The following is a 16,844-nucleotide window of genomic DNA, read 5'->3' on the forward strand; positions in this document are numbered from 1 at the left end:
TATTGTTTTTATTACCTATGCACATGCACATTTAGATACATTTAAGGTATATGACATGATTTTTTTTGTGTGTGTATGTTACTGGGAGTTAAACTCAGGGGTGCTTTACCGCTGAACAACATCCTCAAGCTCATTTTCCTTATTATTTTATTTTTAAGACAGGGTTATGCTAAGTTGTAGAGGCTGGCCTCCAAATCGCAGTCCTCCTGTCTTGGCTTCCCAGCTTTCAGGTATGTGTCACTGTGTGAGGCTAACGTGGTGTTTTGATATACGTGTATGTAGTGAAATTATTACTACTGACAAGCAAGTTACCATATCAATCTTTTCACATTGATATTTGAAAAAAAAATAACACCTTTGTGTGTGTGTGCACAAACATGTATGTGTGAGTGAGAGAAAGGAAGAAACAAGAGTACTGGAATCTACTCTGATGGCAAATTTCCAGAATACATTACAGTAGTATTGACTATAGTTCATGTTCAATGTTAGATTTCTACTCTTACTCTACAAAACAAAATTGCAACCTTTTATGCTTTGGCCAACATCTTCCAATTTCCTCCTCTTCTCTGACTATTGATATATCATGTTTGTCAAATATATACATATTATTTAGATTCTACATGTAAATGAGACAATAAATTTTTTTCCCCTTTTCTGTGTGTATAGTCAATATTAAAAAAAAACATATGGATAAACTATAATGATTGTTTAGCATTCATTTGAAAAAGTAGCTGCCATCAATGATTTTATAGTGTATACATTACCAAAACTGATTTAAGAAAGAATACATGAGAAAAACTAAGAACTCCAAATAATTTGAAGCAGTAATTGAAATGATTACTCCTCAATATAAAGGGGAGTCAAGATTTGATCCTTCAATCGAATGGGTCTATCAAATGGCAAAATTATCTACATAAGAAAATTTCTAAAATTCAAATAAAAGTTTCTGCTTCAATAAATAATGATACAATGTGACAAATTTCCCTACATTATCCATGATTTCTGTCTTGTTATTCCCTCTGGAATTTCTATCTGTCCATTTATCCAGTTCCACTGTATATACCCCTTCCCAGAAGTCTCTGAAGAGTTCTTTATTGTTCTCCTGTGACCTATGACTCTGCCTTGCTTCATTATGCCTGTGGATATGTATGTTCAGTCTCCCCAGCTAGACAATCTAGGACATCCCCAATTTTGTCCAGCTTGGTGCCTTTGGTAGAGTACGTGATTATACTCAAGGTGGAAGAGATACATGGACATTAGTTACCTCCAGAGAATCAGCAGTTAGTTAAAAGATGTGACATTAAAGAGTGAGTCCCAAACAGGATCAAGGCCAAATCCTTTCCTATCACTGCAGTGAAACTTGGCATGCTGACAAGTCCAAAGGTCCTTTGGACTGCTGGAGGGCAGAGACGGGCAGAGAGCATTCAGTCATTGCCTTGGCCTGGCTGTGTGCCACCTCACCTCAAATTACCAATAGTTCAGGCACCAGCCAGCTTGGGCTTCTAAATATAAGGTTGCTCACAGATTCTCGACCACATCAACTGCCACTGTGGTACTGCTTTCAGAATGTGCTTTTTCTGAAGAAACTTTAAAACTACATATTTTTAGAAGATCAAGTTGGAGAAAACAAATAGGTGAGTTATTGTGCCATGGCTGTGTTAACACTTTCATTTTTTCCTGAACCTTTGGTTTGTTTTAGACAGAGTAAATTGTGTTTGCACCATTTGTAGTTGAATATATAAGGTTTTTTTTCCAACTAAATATACTAGTTAATTGCATCTTGTTTTGTTTATTGCAGTCTATTTAATTGCAATTCCAGGTAAATTGTTAAAATCCTTCTTCAGATATTTATTACATGGTAAATGATTTTACTTTGCAACATAATATTCACATGTAAAAAGGGAAAAGGAAACTCCAGGGTATTTATCAACATCTCTTTTCTGGTTATTTTTCCTCAGATTGCTGCTCCATCTCTCAAGGGACAAACCATGGCATCAGTACCTTCCATTGGATGTCTTCTGGCCAAAAATCAGTATTACCGAAGTAAGTTGTATTATCATTAGAGAATATTCTCAGAGAATGTGACGAGAAGCGTGATTGTGGGGTGTTGTTGGCCAGTACTTCATGGTCAGAACTTAAGGGAGGGAGTTGACAGTTTTGCTGATGGTGAAGGAACAGCTGCAGAAGATAGGTGGTTCTAGTGCTGCCCAGGCTCATTTCTTTGCTTTATCCATGATACACTGATAAGGCCTCCAACTCTTACAAACAAGTGGAAGTCAGCTTTTGTTTCATGAGTATAGCTTAACTTCTTACTTTCTAATTTTGGTAATTTTGTAGTATTTAAAAATAGGCATCTGTAATATTTCTAAGTTAGAACAATAGTGTTCATTTTTGATTTTGTACTTCCTAAGTTTTTAAATTTGGCATTTATACCACTTTAAATTTGACATCTAGGACAGGCACGGTGGTGCACGCCTGTAATCCCAGCAGCTCAGGGAAGCTGAGACAGGAGGATCATGAGTTCAAAGCCAGCCTCAGCAAAAGCGAGACACTAAGCAACTCAGTGAGACCCTGTCTCTAAATAAAATGCCAAATAGGGCTGAGGATGTGGCTCAGTGGTCAAGTACCTCTGAGTGCAATCCCCAGTATCAAAAAGAAAAAAAAAAGTGGCATCTGTATTGATTGAGATTTCATAGGATACATTATTAATTAAAAATCAATAATTTTGCATGAACAAAATATCACCTAATTCCTTAGAAAAGAGGGAATAGTATGAGTCTGGTTCAAAGATTTTCTACTTTCCATTCCCTGCAGTGGATGACAGGTCAGCATCTATCTACCCAGTCTCATTTTTTAAACTAGCTATCTGTCCTACATATTCATGGCTGAAAAGAAAATTTGGCCATCCTGAGAAGACTGAGAGATTTCATAAAATGAAAAGAGCATTTCAGAATCAAATTGACATTTAGTCAAATTGTCTATTCTGTCAATCTATGAAAAAGTCATTTCAAGGATTGTTTATAGCTTAAGAATGAGAAACATCTAAGGATTTATTGTTTTTATAAAAAATGTTTAAACTATGCCCGTCTACTGAGTGTTTCTTTATCAACAGAAGTTATTTTTATAGTCTGCTCTTTTAATAGATTTACTGCTTTAAAATATAAGTGTTAAAAGACAAACAAAATGTTCTTATAAAATAATTTCTTTTTTTTGTTTGTTTTTTTTTGTTCTTTTTTTTATTGGTTGTTCAAAACATTACATAGTTCTTGGTATATCATATTTCACACTTTGATTCAAGTGGGTTATGAACTCCCATTTTTACCCTGTATACAGATTGCAGAGTCACATCAGTTACACTTCCACTGATTTACATATTGACATACTCATGTCTGTTGTATTCTGCTGCCTTTCCTATCCTCTACTATCCCCCCTCCCCTCCCCTCCCCTCTTCTCTCTCTACCCCCTCTACTGTAATTCATTTCTCCCCCTTGTATTATTTTTCCCTTTCCCCTCACTTCCTCTTGTATGTAATTTTGTATAACCCTGAGGGTCTCCTTCCATTTCCAAGCAATTTCCCTTCTCTCTCCCTGTCCCTCCCACCTCTCATCCCTGTTTAATGTTAGTCATCTTCTCATGCTCTTCTTCCCTACTCTGTTCTTAGTTACTCTCCTTATATCAAAGAAGACATTTGGCATTTGTTTTTTAGGGATTGGCTAGCTTCACTTAGCATAATCTGCTCTAATGCCATCCATTTCCCTCCAAATTCTATAATTTTGTCATTTTTTAATGCAGAGTAATACTCCATTGTGTATAAATGCCACATTTTTTTTTTATCCATTCGTCTATTGAAGGGCATCTAGGTTGCTTCCACAGTCTTGAGCCTACATCATGGGAACAAATCTTTACTCCTCACACTTCAGATAGAGCCCTAATATCCAGAGTATATAAATAACTCAAAAAATTAGACAATAAGATAACAAATAACCCAATCAACAAATGGGCCAAGGACCTAAACAGACACTTCTCAGAGGAGGACATACAATCAATCAACAAGTACATGAAAAAATGCTCACCATCGCTAGCAGTCAGAGAAATGCAAATCCAAACCACCCTAAGATATCATCTCACTCCAGTAAGATTGGCAGCCATTATGAAGTCAAACAACAACAAGTGCTGGCGAGGATATGGGGAAAAGGGTGCACTTGTACATTGTTGGTGGGACTGCAAATTGGTGCAACCAATTTGGAAAGCAGAATGGAGATTTCTTGGAAAGCTGGGAATGGAACCACCATTTGATCCAGCTATTCCCCTTCTGGGTCTATTCCCTAAAGACCTAAAAACAGCATGCTACAGGGACACTGCTACATCGATGTTCATAAAATAACTTCTTACTTTCTAAATTTGGTAATGTTGGGATTTTAAAAATATACACCTGTAATATTTACTATGTAGTACAATGCTATTCATTCTTGATTTTGTAATTCTTAGCTTTTGAATTTGACATTTATAAGATATTTTAAATTCAATATCTCTATCAATGGAGAGTGAGAGTTGTCCACCATGAAAATTAATAGACCTTATTAGTAGAAACTTTTTCATTGAGAATTTGATTAATTTTTCAACTTGTGATTTCATGATCAGGATACAATGATTTCAAACTATGTTTCTTGAGAAAAAAAAATATATACACACATATATATATATACATGATATGCTGTGCATGTCTTTTTGCCTGTTATTTATTTCTGTCTTTATTTTTATTTGTTTCCTAGAGTCCAGTATTTCTTCAGTTAGTTCCTTAACTAGCTCTGATTCTGTTAATTTAATAGAAGATGACAGAACTCTTCAAGGTACTTAATTTATTTCTTACCAGTGTTACTCTCATTATTTTCCTTTACTTTTAATCTTTCAAATTCATTTGATAATGGAATAATTAAAAGTTTATTTGATAGGATTACCCGAAATGGCAGAATCCACCTGGTGGTTTAAATCTTTTTTCCATTCTGAACCTGTGCTTTCAAATGTGAGAAACAAAGATTTATCTTCTAGTGGGTGAGTTTCTGTTTTTTCTTTTCTTTTTTTCTTTTTAATTTTTTTCTGATGAGGGTATTTCTTACTTTGTGAACAAAGCAAAGCCCATAGTAACTGTAATGTAATCAATAAGGGTAACTTCTTTCTTGGAGACACTGAGTCTTTGTTAGGAAGCACCCAAGGGAAGGGGATGTTGCAAACAGCTGTTTTCCTCTTTCAAATAACTATCAATGAGAACACAAGCACTCCTCCTAATTCAATCACTGAAGAGGGATCGAAAAGTCATATGCCAATTTGTATAATTGTTCAGGGGGAATAGACTGGGAACCAGAGGCAAGGTTCTAAATTTGTTTTTCCAATTCCTCCAGGAGCAGAGTAACCATTATCTAGTTGCTGTCCTAGATGGCCTTGTTTAATCGCACTGCAGATTTTGATTAGCCTCTGCATGGTGCCAATTACTAGGTAGATTGAATTGGTGCGTTTGCATGCAGGCTTTTTCAGACACTTTGAACTCTAACACTGAATAGTGCACATGTTATTCTCATTTTTTAAAACATTATTGTTTGGGATTTTAGAAACTTTAATAATTCAAAGTGGAATAAAAAGAACATAATAATGCAGTTCATAGACTCTAAAGTTAAAACCTAATGGTCTTGTTGAATTTTCCAAATATTAAATAGAATCAATATTTGAAATGTTTTTTAAAAACAATTTGGAGTTATTTATTAAAAGGATTTTTTAATCTTTATCAAGTTTATTGATATTGATTATTAAATTATCTAGTGTTTGATTTATTTCTCCACTTTACTTTGACCATAGAGACAACCTACATTATGAATAAGCATTTCACAGCTAATCATTCTTGTTTTGCCAGTCGATGAACATCATGGTGATAACTATTTTATACAGCACTCACAGTTGATTCTGACAATCAAGATCTCTACCTGCTGTGGTGCTACAGACATGAACCCTTACGCTCAGCATGCCAGCTATTCCAGAGGATTCCTCCCTATTGTAAGAAGACAAAACCTACCTGAGATCTCATTTCTGGGGCAATATCACAGAAGCTGCTCATAGCAGAAATTTAGGCATTTTCCTCAACACTATCACAGCAAGTGGTACCAGCGACATGGGGGACATTTAAAAACCTACCTTTAGAGATGTTCACCTTTTTAAAGTAATGAGTCTCCAAATGCAGTGACTTAGGTAAAACAGTCCTTTCATTATCTATATTATTTTTATCTAGAAATTTAATTTAGACTCTTTTTTATGTCTGCTCTATGTTATAATGCCTTAAAACTGAAGAAGCCTCTATGCTTCTTCAGAGGTAAATATATTACCTCTTAAATATGGTACCATGCATCTAACCAATTGGTTTGTAGTGTAGAGTTTAAAATTCTTGATTTAAATAATATTTAACAACATGGGAAATTATAACACAATATTAATAAAAAAGTGAGATAATAAAAACTGTGTGGTACGATTTTAATTGTATTGCTGATTACAAATGGATAAAGTAGATTGGAAAGAACTATGTCAAAATGCTAGCAGTGGTCATTTCTGGATTTGGGATTGTGAATACGTTTATTTTTTCTTGATATATTTTACTTCAAATTATATAATATTACTTTTTTGTATTAATAGGAAATAATAAAATAATAAAACCACTGGAATAAATTTTCTGAAAGTGTATATTCCCTCTATTGAGTATGATATTCCTTAGTTTATCAGTATCGGGTAGAGAAAAATAGTTCATGAGTTTCACTTGACAAGTTTCTATATACTGCTTGAAAATATTTTTAATGAAAGATGTGAGGCTTACGTGTTGGGATACAGAACTCAGAGATGGATGTCACTATAGCCATTTGGTTAATGTTGCATTAAACATCCAGCAGAGCACAATTGATTGTCAATAGAATCATGTTGCTACCCAAACACAGAATCCTGGTAAACTATGACGACTAATCATTTGCACCGATAGACACTACTGACTGATCATTTACTCTTTCCAAATGGGAAATGCACCTCTCGGTTTTGTCTCTATTTTTTTTTTCCTAGTTCTGCAGTACACATGCTAGACAAGTGTTTTACTATTGAGCTACCTCCCTTTTAATGAAAGGATTGAAATATCACTTTGGCCCATATCATTGTTTACACTTTACAGTTTTTCCAGTGATTACTAGCATATGTACTTTTTATATATTTATTGAGGTAGATTAAATATTTGGAGTGTATATTTCACTTAGTTTTAGTCTAAAATTAAATCACAATGATTAAAGCTGGTTTTCTTAAAGTGAGAGGAAAAATACGATGAAACAAAAATGGTAAATGGTGGGAGGTTTTGTTTTCATTTTAATATTATCAACAAATTCTTGTTTCCTTAACCACTCGGTATGTGTTTGAACAGTTTGCTTGTTTAGGTGATTTGATGGCTTTCCTAAAATAGTTTCACAAATTGGTAGTTACTTTTGTTTACTCAGAAAGATAACATTTCTTAAATTATTTCTTGGAGGGTGCAATGTATTTGTAGTATTTATAACATGTTAAAAATGTGGCATTTATATTAGTTTAGACTACTGTTGCTGTTTCAGAAAGTTATTTAAAGTAGTTGAATTTTACATGAGTTCACATCAATCATAACATGAACATTAGTTATTCAGCATTTTAGAATGATTATGTGTTTACACACACACACACACATATACAAATTGTGTGTAAATGTGAGGATTGATATGTGTAGCTTGCAGAGATATAAAGCATCTTTCTGGAAAGTAACATCAAAGTGAACTCAACATGATTTGAGTTTCTGCAGAATTAGGATGAGAAACTGAAAACAAAATGTCTTCTGATTAACTATAGATAATTTCTCTTAATTAATTAAAATACATATTGGTGCTGCCTTAAAAAATATATGTCATATACAGATATCAGCATAATCCTAGTTAAAACACCCCTTACATGGCTTTACTATCTATTGGGTAGATAATCAGCAGTGAAGGCTAAATATATTAGAGAGGTGTCATAGCTCCAAATGCCTAGTGATGCTCAGTGATCATTCTAATATGATGTTATGAAAGGTTATTTGAATTGATGTCTATATTAAATGTAACAGGTTTTGACAATTCCAGTTTAGATACTGATACATTATAAATTGAGGCTCCCCTATCTTTTCTTTTTGACATATGGTCTTGATACTAGATTTCAAGTTATTAATATCACATTCCTTACAGATAAAACTGCCAGCAATCAACTAATCAATTTTAACTAGGGTGAAAATTGTCCAATTGGAATTTAGGAATACTTAGTGCTTTATACATTATGTTGCATGAAACAAAACAGCAGAATTCCACATAATGACCAAAATTATTTTAAAGAATAAATGGTTAGATTGAGTAGTATATGGATAAATATTTCATACAAATTCAAGAAATGTAAAATCAAAATTCATGAAAGCTGCTTATGAAATCATCTAACCTATCAAAGCCAAAGATCACGATCTTAACACCTTACAATGTCTCCTTACAATATTTTCCCTCAGAGAAAAGCAATATTATGTCATCAACTAAAGCAAGTGGAATCTATCCTTCATAACCAATCCAGACGTGAGTTTTTTCAACTGTATTTCTTGATATTTCTGCGATATATTTAGTTATTTCCTTTCTGATCAGTAAATTTCCATCATTTCTGCCATAACCTCTTACATGGTCAACCCACACTATTTTTATCTTTTGCCAAATAGATATTCTTTACAGAGTAGTCGTAATCATCTTTATAAAGCACTAGTCTAATGATCCTCCACTGTGAACACACACACACACACACACACACACACACACACACATTTTACCTAACTACATTAATATAGTTTTACATACTACATTGTATACTACTTGCAAGCAGAAGTCAGGCTTTGATCAACATTCCATACTCAGCCGCTGACAATATTGATGCATATTTGTCACATGCTTGACAATGGTTCTTTGGCCAGTGATGGTCACTAACTCAAGAAATATTATATTTCATTAGGAGGAATTAAGCAATCAAGTATTTCAATACAAAAAGAAAGAAAATATCATACAGTAGGGATAAATGCTATGAAGGCAATAAAACAATGAGTTTTGTTGAAGATTATGACAGGGCAAAAGTGAAGAGTGGGCTGCTTCCACTGATGTAGTTAAAAAAGGACTGGTGAGACCATGTTATTGGGCTGAATCATGAAAGAGTCTGAGAAGCAGCCAGTTTTGTGAAGATACTCTGGACAGAAAACAGTCAGTGTAATGTACCACTGTCTCATGGTGTCTCCACTTTCCTGCTAGACTGTTGTAAGAGACAGCTGCTTTGGGAGGGTTCATCATTTTCTATGTGGAGTACAAATTGTTGATATTGTTTGTTTTTATCTAAGGCCAGGATAAAAAATGGTGGTGTTTGGGAGTTATGTGCTCTCTCCTTACAATCCCTAAAGGTGATTATGAATTGTCCAAAATCACAGTGCATGCCATCATGCATAGAGAGTAATCTCCCATCTCTCGGAGTTCTTATGAGGACTGAGTCCCGTGGAGCATGGCCTCACAGCTGTCTCCTCTTCTTGAAATAATTTCAAAACCAACAAAGTAGATAAGTTTTACCCTGTCATTTCCTTCCCACCTCGAGTACCAGATGGGTGAACGCACTGCTATTGTTTGAAGAATTCTTCTCTAATTTTTTTAATGATCTTCCTAGAACTATTTTTATATTCAAGATTTAGAAAAAAAGGAGTACATCCTCTGACTCAGTAAATTACAAAGAACATATTTCAGTTCTGGTGTTGGAAAAACTTTTCCCACTAAAGTATACTTTTGGTTCTCAAAAGATTAAGTAAGATAAAGGCATCTCATGTATTTCTAATGCGGGGTTTCAAAAATGGCTTTTATTCAATATTTAAATATAGTTAATTAAATTTATGATAATAAAACATTTATTTCATTTATTCAGAAAAAAATGAATTTTGTTATAGATTTCTCTAAGTATTTTAGATAGAATGGCTTTACTTCCATCATTTTCAATCAGGTGTATTGGAGTTTGTTTCCCTTCTGGTTGTAAGCCAAAAATATATTAAATCCTTTGCACTCTAGTAATTATTTAATTAATAGTCAATTGGAATGTAAACTTCATAAATAAATTGCAAACTTCATAAATTTTTTCATATGCCTTCCAGAGGTTTTCAAATTAATGAATGAGAAATTGGCTGAATTATCATTTGTATGTTGACTTACTGCAAAGAATAGGATTTTGAAATTCTTTTGTAAGGAAGAATGATATTTTATTTTCAATAAACTACCTTTGAAAATATTTGTGTGATCTTAAGAAGCACCTTTAGGGAGATACTTGAATGTAAATTTCAAATTAAATTTCATTTTGAAAAAAAAAGACAGAGAAAACTATTAAACTGGTCATTTTACTTTGTTGCTTTTCATCCTACTTGGATTTTACATACCCATTTATTTTCTGTTACTGCTGGTCCTACTTAATATTCTGGAAGTAGGCCATTTTGTTCTATATTGTCAACAAATAAACAGCATAAACTTCCTTCTACTTTCTACCTTTGTATGTTTGGCTGCTACTCATGATAAGTCTTGAGTTAAGAGCACATTTGAGAGTCTTTGACAGTGAATGTAAGGTCTCAATTGATGCTGATTCTGGATACCAGAGCAATAAGGATTCCAAACAAAAGTAAAGCAGGTTTTGTTTCAAAAGCAAGGGTAGGTCTGAAATGAGAGTTTGGGTTTCTGTGGAGGTGAATTAATTTTACTCACACGTATTTGAATGTTTCAACAATTTGTAACTCATTGGTTAATTCCATTTCAACTAAAAAAACATGTTTGTTTGGAAAATACTCTATCACGATGTCACATTTCTCCTTTCAAATCTGTAGACAATCTTTAAGTTTTATAGAATTAATCTCTCTGTAGCTAATTATTCTAATTAGTCATGTACAACATTTGGGTGAAGCATACTTATGCTTTTCCAAATGAAAATAATTACTTCTGCAATACAAATAGTTAAAAAGATAGTAATGCAGAGAGACTATCTGTGCGTGTGTTACACCACTGTAAAAACTCTATGAGAGCCTTGATTGTTGCCTAAAGAAGAAGCTATTCATCTTTGCAAAGCTGAAGCTCTGCAGTTCTCATGATTTTGAATGTGGGGAGTTTGATAAAATGCAGTTAACCAGAGCTAAAAATCCTATACCAATAGTCCTAAGCTGAAGCCTAGGAATTTCATTCTTTCATAAAGTCTCCTTGGTGATGTTCTTCTGAGGTATTTAGGGGTACCTTACTACCTTGTTCATCAGCAAACTGTGATCACCTCTCTTTCCAAACTTGGGAAATGAGTTTTCTCTGCTTAACTTCACATTTTAGGTGTAAAGAACATTCCAGACCTGGGAGAGCAAATGAGTGATTCTGGAGACAAAAATAATGTAAAATAAAGTGATTACTTTAAATGAGGAAGATTTAGGAGTTAAACATACATAAGCAATCAACTTTAAAGATTGTAAGAAAAGCTGGAGCTTGGAAAGATTATCCAGTTTTTGTTTTGTTTTATTTTTTGCAGGGGGGTGGGGTGGGTAGGGAGGTACCAGGGATTGAACTCAGGAGCACTAGGCCACTGAGCCATATCCCCAGCCTTATTTTGTATTTTATTTAGAGAGGTCTCACTGAGTTGCTTAGTGCCTTGCTTTTGCTGAGGCTGGCTTTAAACCTGGGATCCTCCTTCTTTAGACTCTGGAGCCACTGGGATTACAGGCAGTTGCCACTAAGCCTGGCAAGATTATCCAGTTTTATAGGTGCTTTCCTATTACATCCTTAAATGCTAATGTTTATAAAAAATTGCTAATTTTAAAATAAATTTCCCTTCTTGTGTTTTAATTCCTAATTCATGTAGGATGTAGTTTAAAGATAAATGCAGTCTAAATGAAAGATGATAATCTTTTCTCAGTTTAGCTCTATTACAACCTATTGTATAAAACATGTTTGTTTCATATAATTATAATCTATATTTTCTTCTGCCATAATGTGATGACACAAAGACCTTGAAAGTAAATATAGAAGATGGACCAAAAGAACACATACATCAACTCACAATAGCTAAGCTATGGAACCAACCTAGATGTCCTTCAATAGATGAATGGATAAAGAAAATGTGGTATATATATTCAATGGAATATTACTCAGCTTTAAAGAAGAATGAAATTATGGCATTTGTCAGTAAATGCATAGAGTTAGAAGATATCATGCTAAATGAAATAAGCCAATCCCCAAAAACCAAAGGCCCAATGTTTTCTCTCATATGTGAATGCTAATTCACAATAAGTGGGGGCCATTAGGGAAGTATAGGGTTACCTTACATTAGGTAGAGGGGAGTGAAGGAAGGAGAGGAGAAGGGATATGGGGGTAGGAAGGATAATAGATAAAACATATATTATTATTTTATGTATATATATATATATATGTGTGTATATATATATATATATATATATATATATATATATATGTATATGTATGTGACTGCATGACTAATGTGATTCTACAACATGTACAACCAGAAAAGTAAGAAATTATACCCCATCTATGTTTGATATATCAAAGTACATAAATGCATTCTACTGTCATATATAACTAATTGAAACAAATAAAAATTTAAAATATAATACACACAAAAATAGCAATACATGATTTAAATTGCTATGATTTAGATATGAGGTATCCACTGAAGAGTGAAGGAAATTGGTCATTGGGGTGGTGCCATTGGGGACTATATTATCTCTGGCTTCTGGCACTCAAGTCTCTGATCCCTGGCTGTCAGGAACTAAGCAGCTTTCTTCCACTGCTACGCTTCCCCCAGGATATTCTGCCCATCTCTGACCAGAACAATGAAGCCATAAACTGAGACCTCTGAAACTGGGAGTCCAAAGTAAACTTTCCCTCCTTTAATTTGTCTTGTCAGGTATTTTGGTCACAGCAAACAAAAAGCAGGCCAACAGAAATCATTGTAATTTGGAGGAGTTATCTGGGAATGGGGATGTGTGCTAAGTTCCCTAAGCATCATCCCAGGGGAGATTTTGTTTTATTTTTTCAATTATTATTTATTTTTTATCTTCCATGTATCAAGTATTCTAGTCTCACCATATTCTTAATGTGCGGGACTACAATGAGAGAGAATATCCTTCCTGTGCCTTCAGGGCAGGCAGATGATCACACCTGGTCTTCTGCAATGAAAGAGGAATTGAAGTCTTGTAAATGACTGCCATGAAAGTTAGTAGATACAGTAAGGTAAAAAGGAAGACACTATTTAAATAATAAACCCATAGCAGCTATTTTTCTTTTTTTTTATCTTTTATTTTTTTATTGTTGGTCATTCAAAACATTACATAGTTCTTAATATATCATATTTCACAATTTGATTCAAGTGGGTTATGAACTCCCATTTTTACCCCGTATACAAATTGCTGTATCACATCAGTTACACTTCCATTGATTTACATATTGCCATTCTAGTGTCTGATGTATTCTGCTGTCTATCCTATTCTCTACTATCCCCCCTCCCCTTCCCTCCCCTCCCCTCCCCTCTTCTCTCTCTACCCCCTCTACTGTAAATCATTTCTTCCACTTGCATTTGACCCAGCTATTCCCCTTCTCGGTCTATTCCCTAAAGACCTAATAAGAGCATGCTACAGGGACACTGCTACATTGATGTTCATAGCAGCACAATTCACGATAGCAAGATTGTGGAACCAACCTAGATGCCCTTCAATAGATGAATGGATAAAAAAATGTGGCATTTATACACAATGGAGTATTACTCTGCATTAAGAAATGACAAAATCATAGAATTTGGAGGGAAATGGATGGCATTAGAGCAGATTATGCTAAGCGAAGCTAGCCAATCCTTAAAAAACAAATGCCAAATGACTTCTTTGATGTAAGGCGAGTAACCAAGGACAGGGTAGGGACGAAGAGCTTGAGAAGAAGATTAACATTAAAACAGGGATGAGAGGTGGGAGGGAAAGGGAGAGAGAAGGGAAATTGCATGGAAATGGAAGGTGATCCTCAGGGTTATACAAAATTACATATAAGAGGAAAGGAGGGGTAAGAGAAGAATAGCAGCTATTTTTCATTTGAGCCTTGGCATGTTTCCTCACTCTCTCATGGGTTAGGCACAATGATGCCAAGAGTCTTTCACAGGCATTAACAATCTAATTCTGACTTCAGAATTTCACACAGTGACACTGATATGGTTTAATATTCCCTTTGCATCTAGGTAAGACTGAAAGACTGATTTCAAGGCTGAAATGAAAAATAGCTGCTATTGGTTTATTCTTTAAAAAGTGCAATAACAGAAATGTTTATGGTAGCTTTACAAAAGAAATGAAAAATACTTGTGATTTTTTTTATTGCATGAAAATTCATAATTTCAAATGAGATAATTTTATATAACTTATTACTTAAATTAATAATTTTATAGTTAATGCTTAAATTTTATATTTTAAGATCTTTTTTAAAAATTTCAACATTCTTTTTAAATAAGAATATTATAATTTTGTATAGGACCAGTAGCTGGAATAACATGATTTTGACTTTTGACCCCAACTTTGTTTTTTCCTTAACTTATTTCTTGGATCATGAGTTCACATACATCCAATAGTGTTAACTATAGAAAAAACAAACAGGTGTATTTCCCTTCAGAAAAACCAAAGCTAGAACTTTTAGCTACTGAAGTATTCCTACACCTGCCTCTCAGGTCTGGTGACCTCACTGCAGGGGCTCAGGAAGGGGCTCTGTCTTGTGCTCCTTCCTGAGACACTGCAGTGAGGTCACCAGACCCATTGCTGAGTCAGCGGTTTGGACTGATGCTCTATAAGAGGGAGTTGAAGGTATTCAGACTCTCAAGTCTGGTGTATGCAGAAAAGATCTTAATTTGAGGTGATAAAAAGAGTGGTTCAGGACTACTTATCCAAGTCCACTTTTTTGCAAAATGGCTCGAGAAAAAGGGCAAATTATCTGCCTCCCTTGAGCCTCTGAGCCCCACAGTGCTCAGAACAGCCATCCTAGGTTAACTGCTTCCCATGCCATATTTCCTCGATCTCTCATGGGCTAGGCACAATGATGCCAAGAGTCTTTCACAGGCATTAACAATCTAATTCTGACTTAAGAATTTCACACAGTGACACTGATATGGTTTAAAATTTCCTTTTGCATCTAAGAGTATTCTTTCCTTACACAGGTTTTCTATGTCCTATTCTAGTTTCAAAAACTATAAACATTTAAATTAAAACATGAAATAGTAGGTATAAAGTATCACGTGGTAGCCAAAACCTAGATGATAAGGTAGTCAAAAACATAGCTTACATATCACCCTACCTCATTCTTCCTAGAAGCATGCTCTGGAAGCCACGCTGCAAGACCATTCCAAGTTCATGGCCTAAGAGTTGCAAATTGCAATACAACCCACACCAAAACCATGCTGGACTGTCCTCTCTAAAGGAAGCCCAGTAGGCTTTGCAGTAGAATTTCCATGCAATGTAGCGTCAGGGCCTGAAAGAGTTTGGCTATGGGAGGACTCAGCCGAGTATGGTTTGGGGATTAATATTGAAAGCTATGTTTTTTTTTCTGGATATCATAAAAGTCAGCTACAGCCTGCATTTCTTTCACTGTGGTCACAGCCTCAGTGGATTGTTTTTATAACAGGATGTCTTATTTTAAGGACATACGTCTTTATGTGTCATATGATATACGGTTTACTCAGTCTGTTCTTTAAAGTTCATTTTGTTAATAGAGATTTTGCCAGGAAGAAATTGTTTGTGGATGTGCAGCAAAATTTTAAAACATTTCATTTGTTACTTGTTGATTTTGTTTCATGGTTAGAAATCATTCCTCATCTATATTTTTTTTCTTTTTCCTTCCTTTCTTTTTCTTCTTTCTTGGTTACATTTAGGTGCTAAGAATGGAACCCAGGGTCTTGCACTTGTTAAGCAAAGATTCTACCAATAGCCCCCACCTAGAATATTTTTTTTAAATCTTCCCCTTATTGCTAATACTTTCATAGTTTCATTTTTCAAAAATGCTCTCATTAGTTGCTGGGTGTGGTGGTGCACACCTGTAATCTCAGTGAATCGGGAGGCTGAGGCAGGAGATTTGCAAATTCAAAGCCAGCCTCATCAATTTAGCAAAGCCCTAAGCAATATAGTGCTCCCATGTACAATCCTGGCTACCAAAAAAAAAAAAAATGTTTTTCATTAGTTAATTACAGTTATACATAATATTGGGCTTCATTTTGACATAAGCATACTGCATGAAATGTAATTAGCTCCATTTCAGTCCCTAGTGCATCCCCATTCCCTCTCTGCAATACTGTCCCTATTCCCTTCCTCTACTCTACTGATCTTCTTTCTATTTATTTGTTTTTTAAATAGGTCATTTATAGCTATACATAAAGTTGAAATTCACTGTGGCATGTACATATATGTTCATAACATAATTTAATCAATTTCATTCTGTAGTTCCTCCCCTTCCCTGTCCTTCCTCCTGCCCTCTTTACTCCTTTGATCTCCATCAGTATTCATGGGATGCCCCATCAATACATTTCCCCTTTATTTTGTTACAGCTTCTGCATACGACAGATAATATTTAACCCTTGCCTTTTTGAGTGTAGGCTTATTTAACTTAGCATGATGTTTTCTAGTTGCATCCATTTACCTGCAAATGACAATTTCATTCTTCTTTATAACTGAGTAAACTACATTGTGTACATATACCACATTTCATTTATTCATTCAT

The 16,844-nt window shown here is 34.5% G+C and overlaps 1 protein-coding gene across 3 annotated transcripts; it reads left to right on the forward strand.

The window, feature by feature from the left end:
* Positions 1-1,475: 1,475 nt before the first annotated feature.
* PPDPFL (pancreatic progenitor cell differentiation and proliferation factor like) lies at positions 1,476-6,708 on the forward strand (the record flags this gene model as incomplete). 3 transcript variants are annotated; one of them, XM_081266080.1, is made up of 5 exons in its annotated part: positions 1,476-1,634; positions 1,959-2,043; positions 4,773-4,850; positions 4,953-5,052; positions 5,906-6,708. In XM_081266080.1, exons 2-5 carry the CDS (start codon positions 1,989-1,991, stop codon positions 5,910-5,912), a joined length of 240 nt encoding a protein of 79 aa, XP_081122206.1. In that variant the 5' UTR covers positions 1,476-1,634; positions 1,959-1,988. The 3 variants fall into 3 exon arrangements, with proteins under 3 accessions (XP_081122206.1, XP_081122205.1, XP_081122207.1); XM_081266079.1 differs by having other exon boundaries at positions 5,941-6,708; XM_081266081.1 differs by lacking the exon at positions 5,906-6,708 and having other exon boundaries at positions 4,953-5,056.
* Positions 6,709-16,844: the final 10,136 nt, after the last annotated feature.

This window comes from Spermophilus citellus (genome assembly GCF_964194105.1).
Source record: "Spermophilus citellus genome assembly, chromosome: 14".
NCBI classification, from domain to species: domain Eukaryota; kingdom Metazoa; phylum Chordata; class Mammalia; order Rodentia; family Sciuridae; genus Spermophilus; species Spermophilus citellus.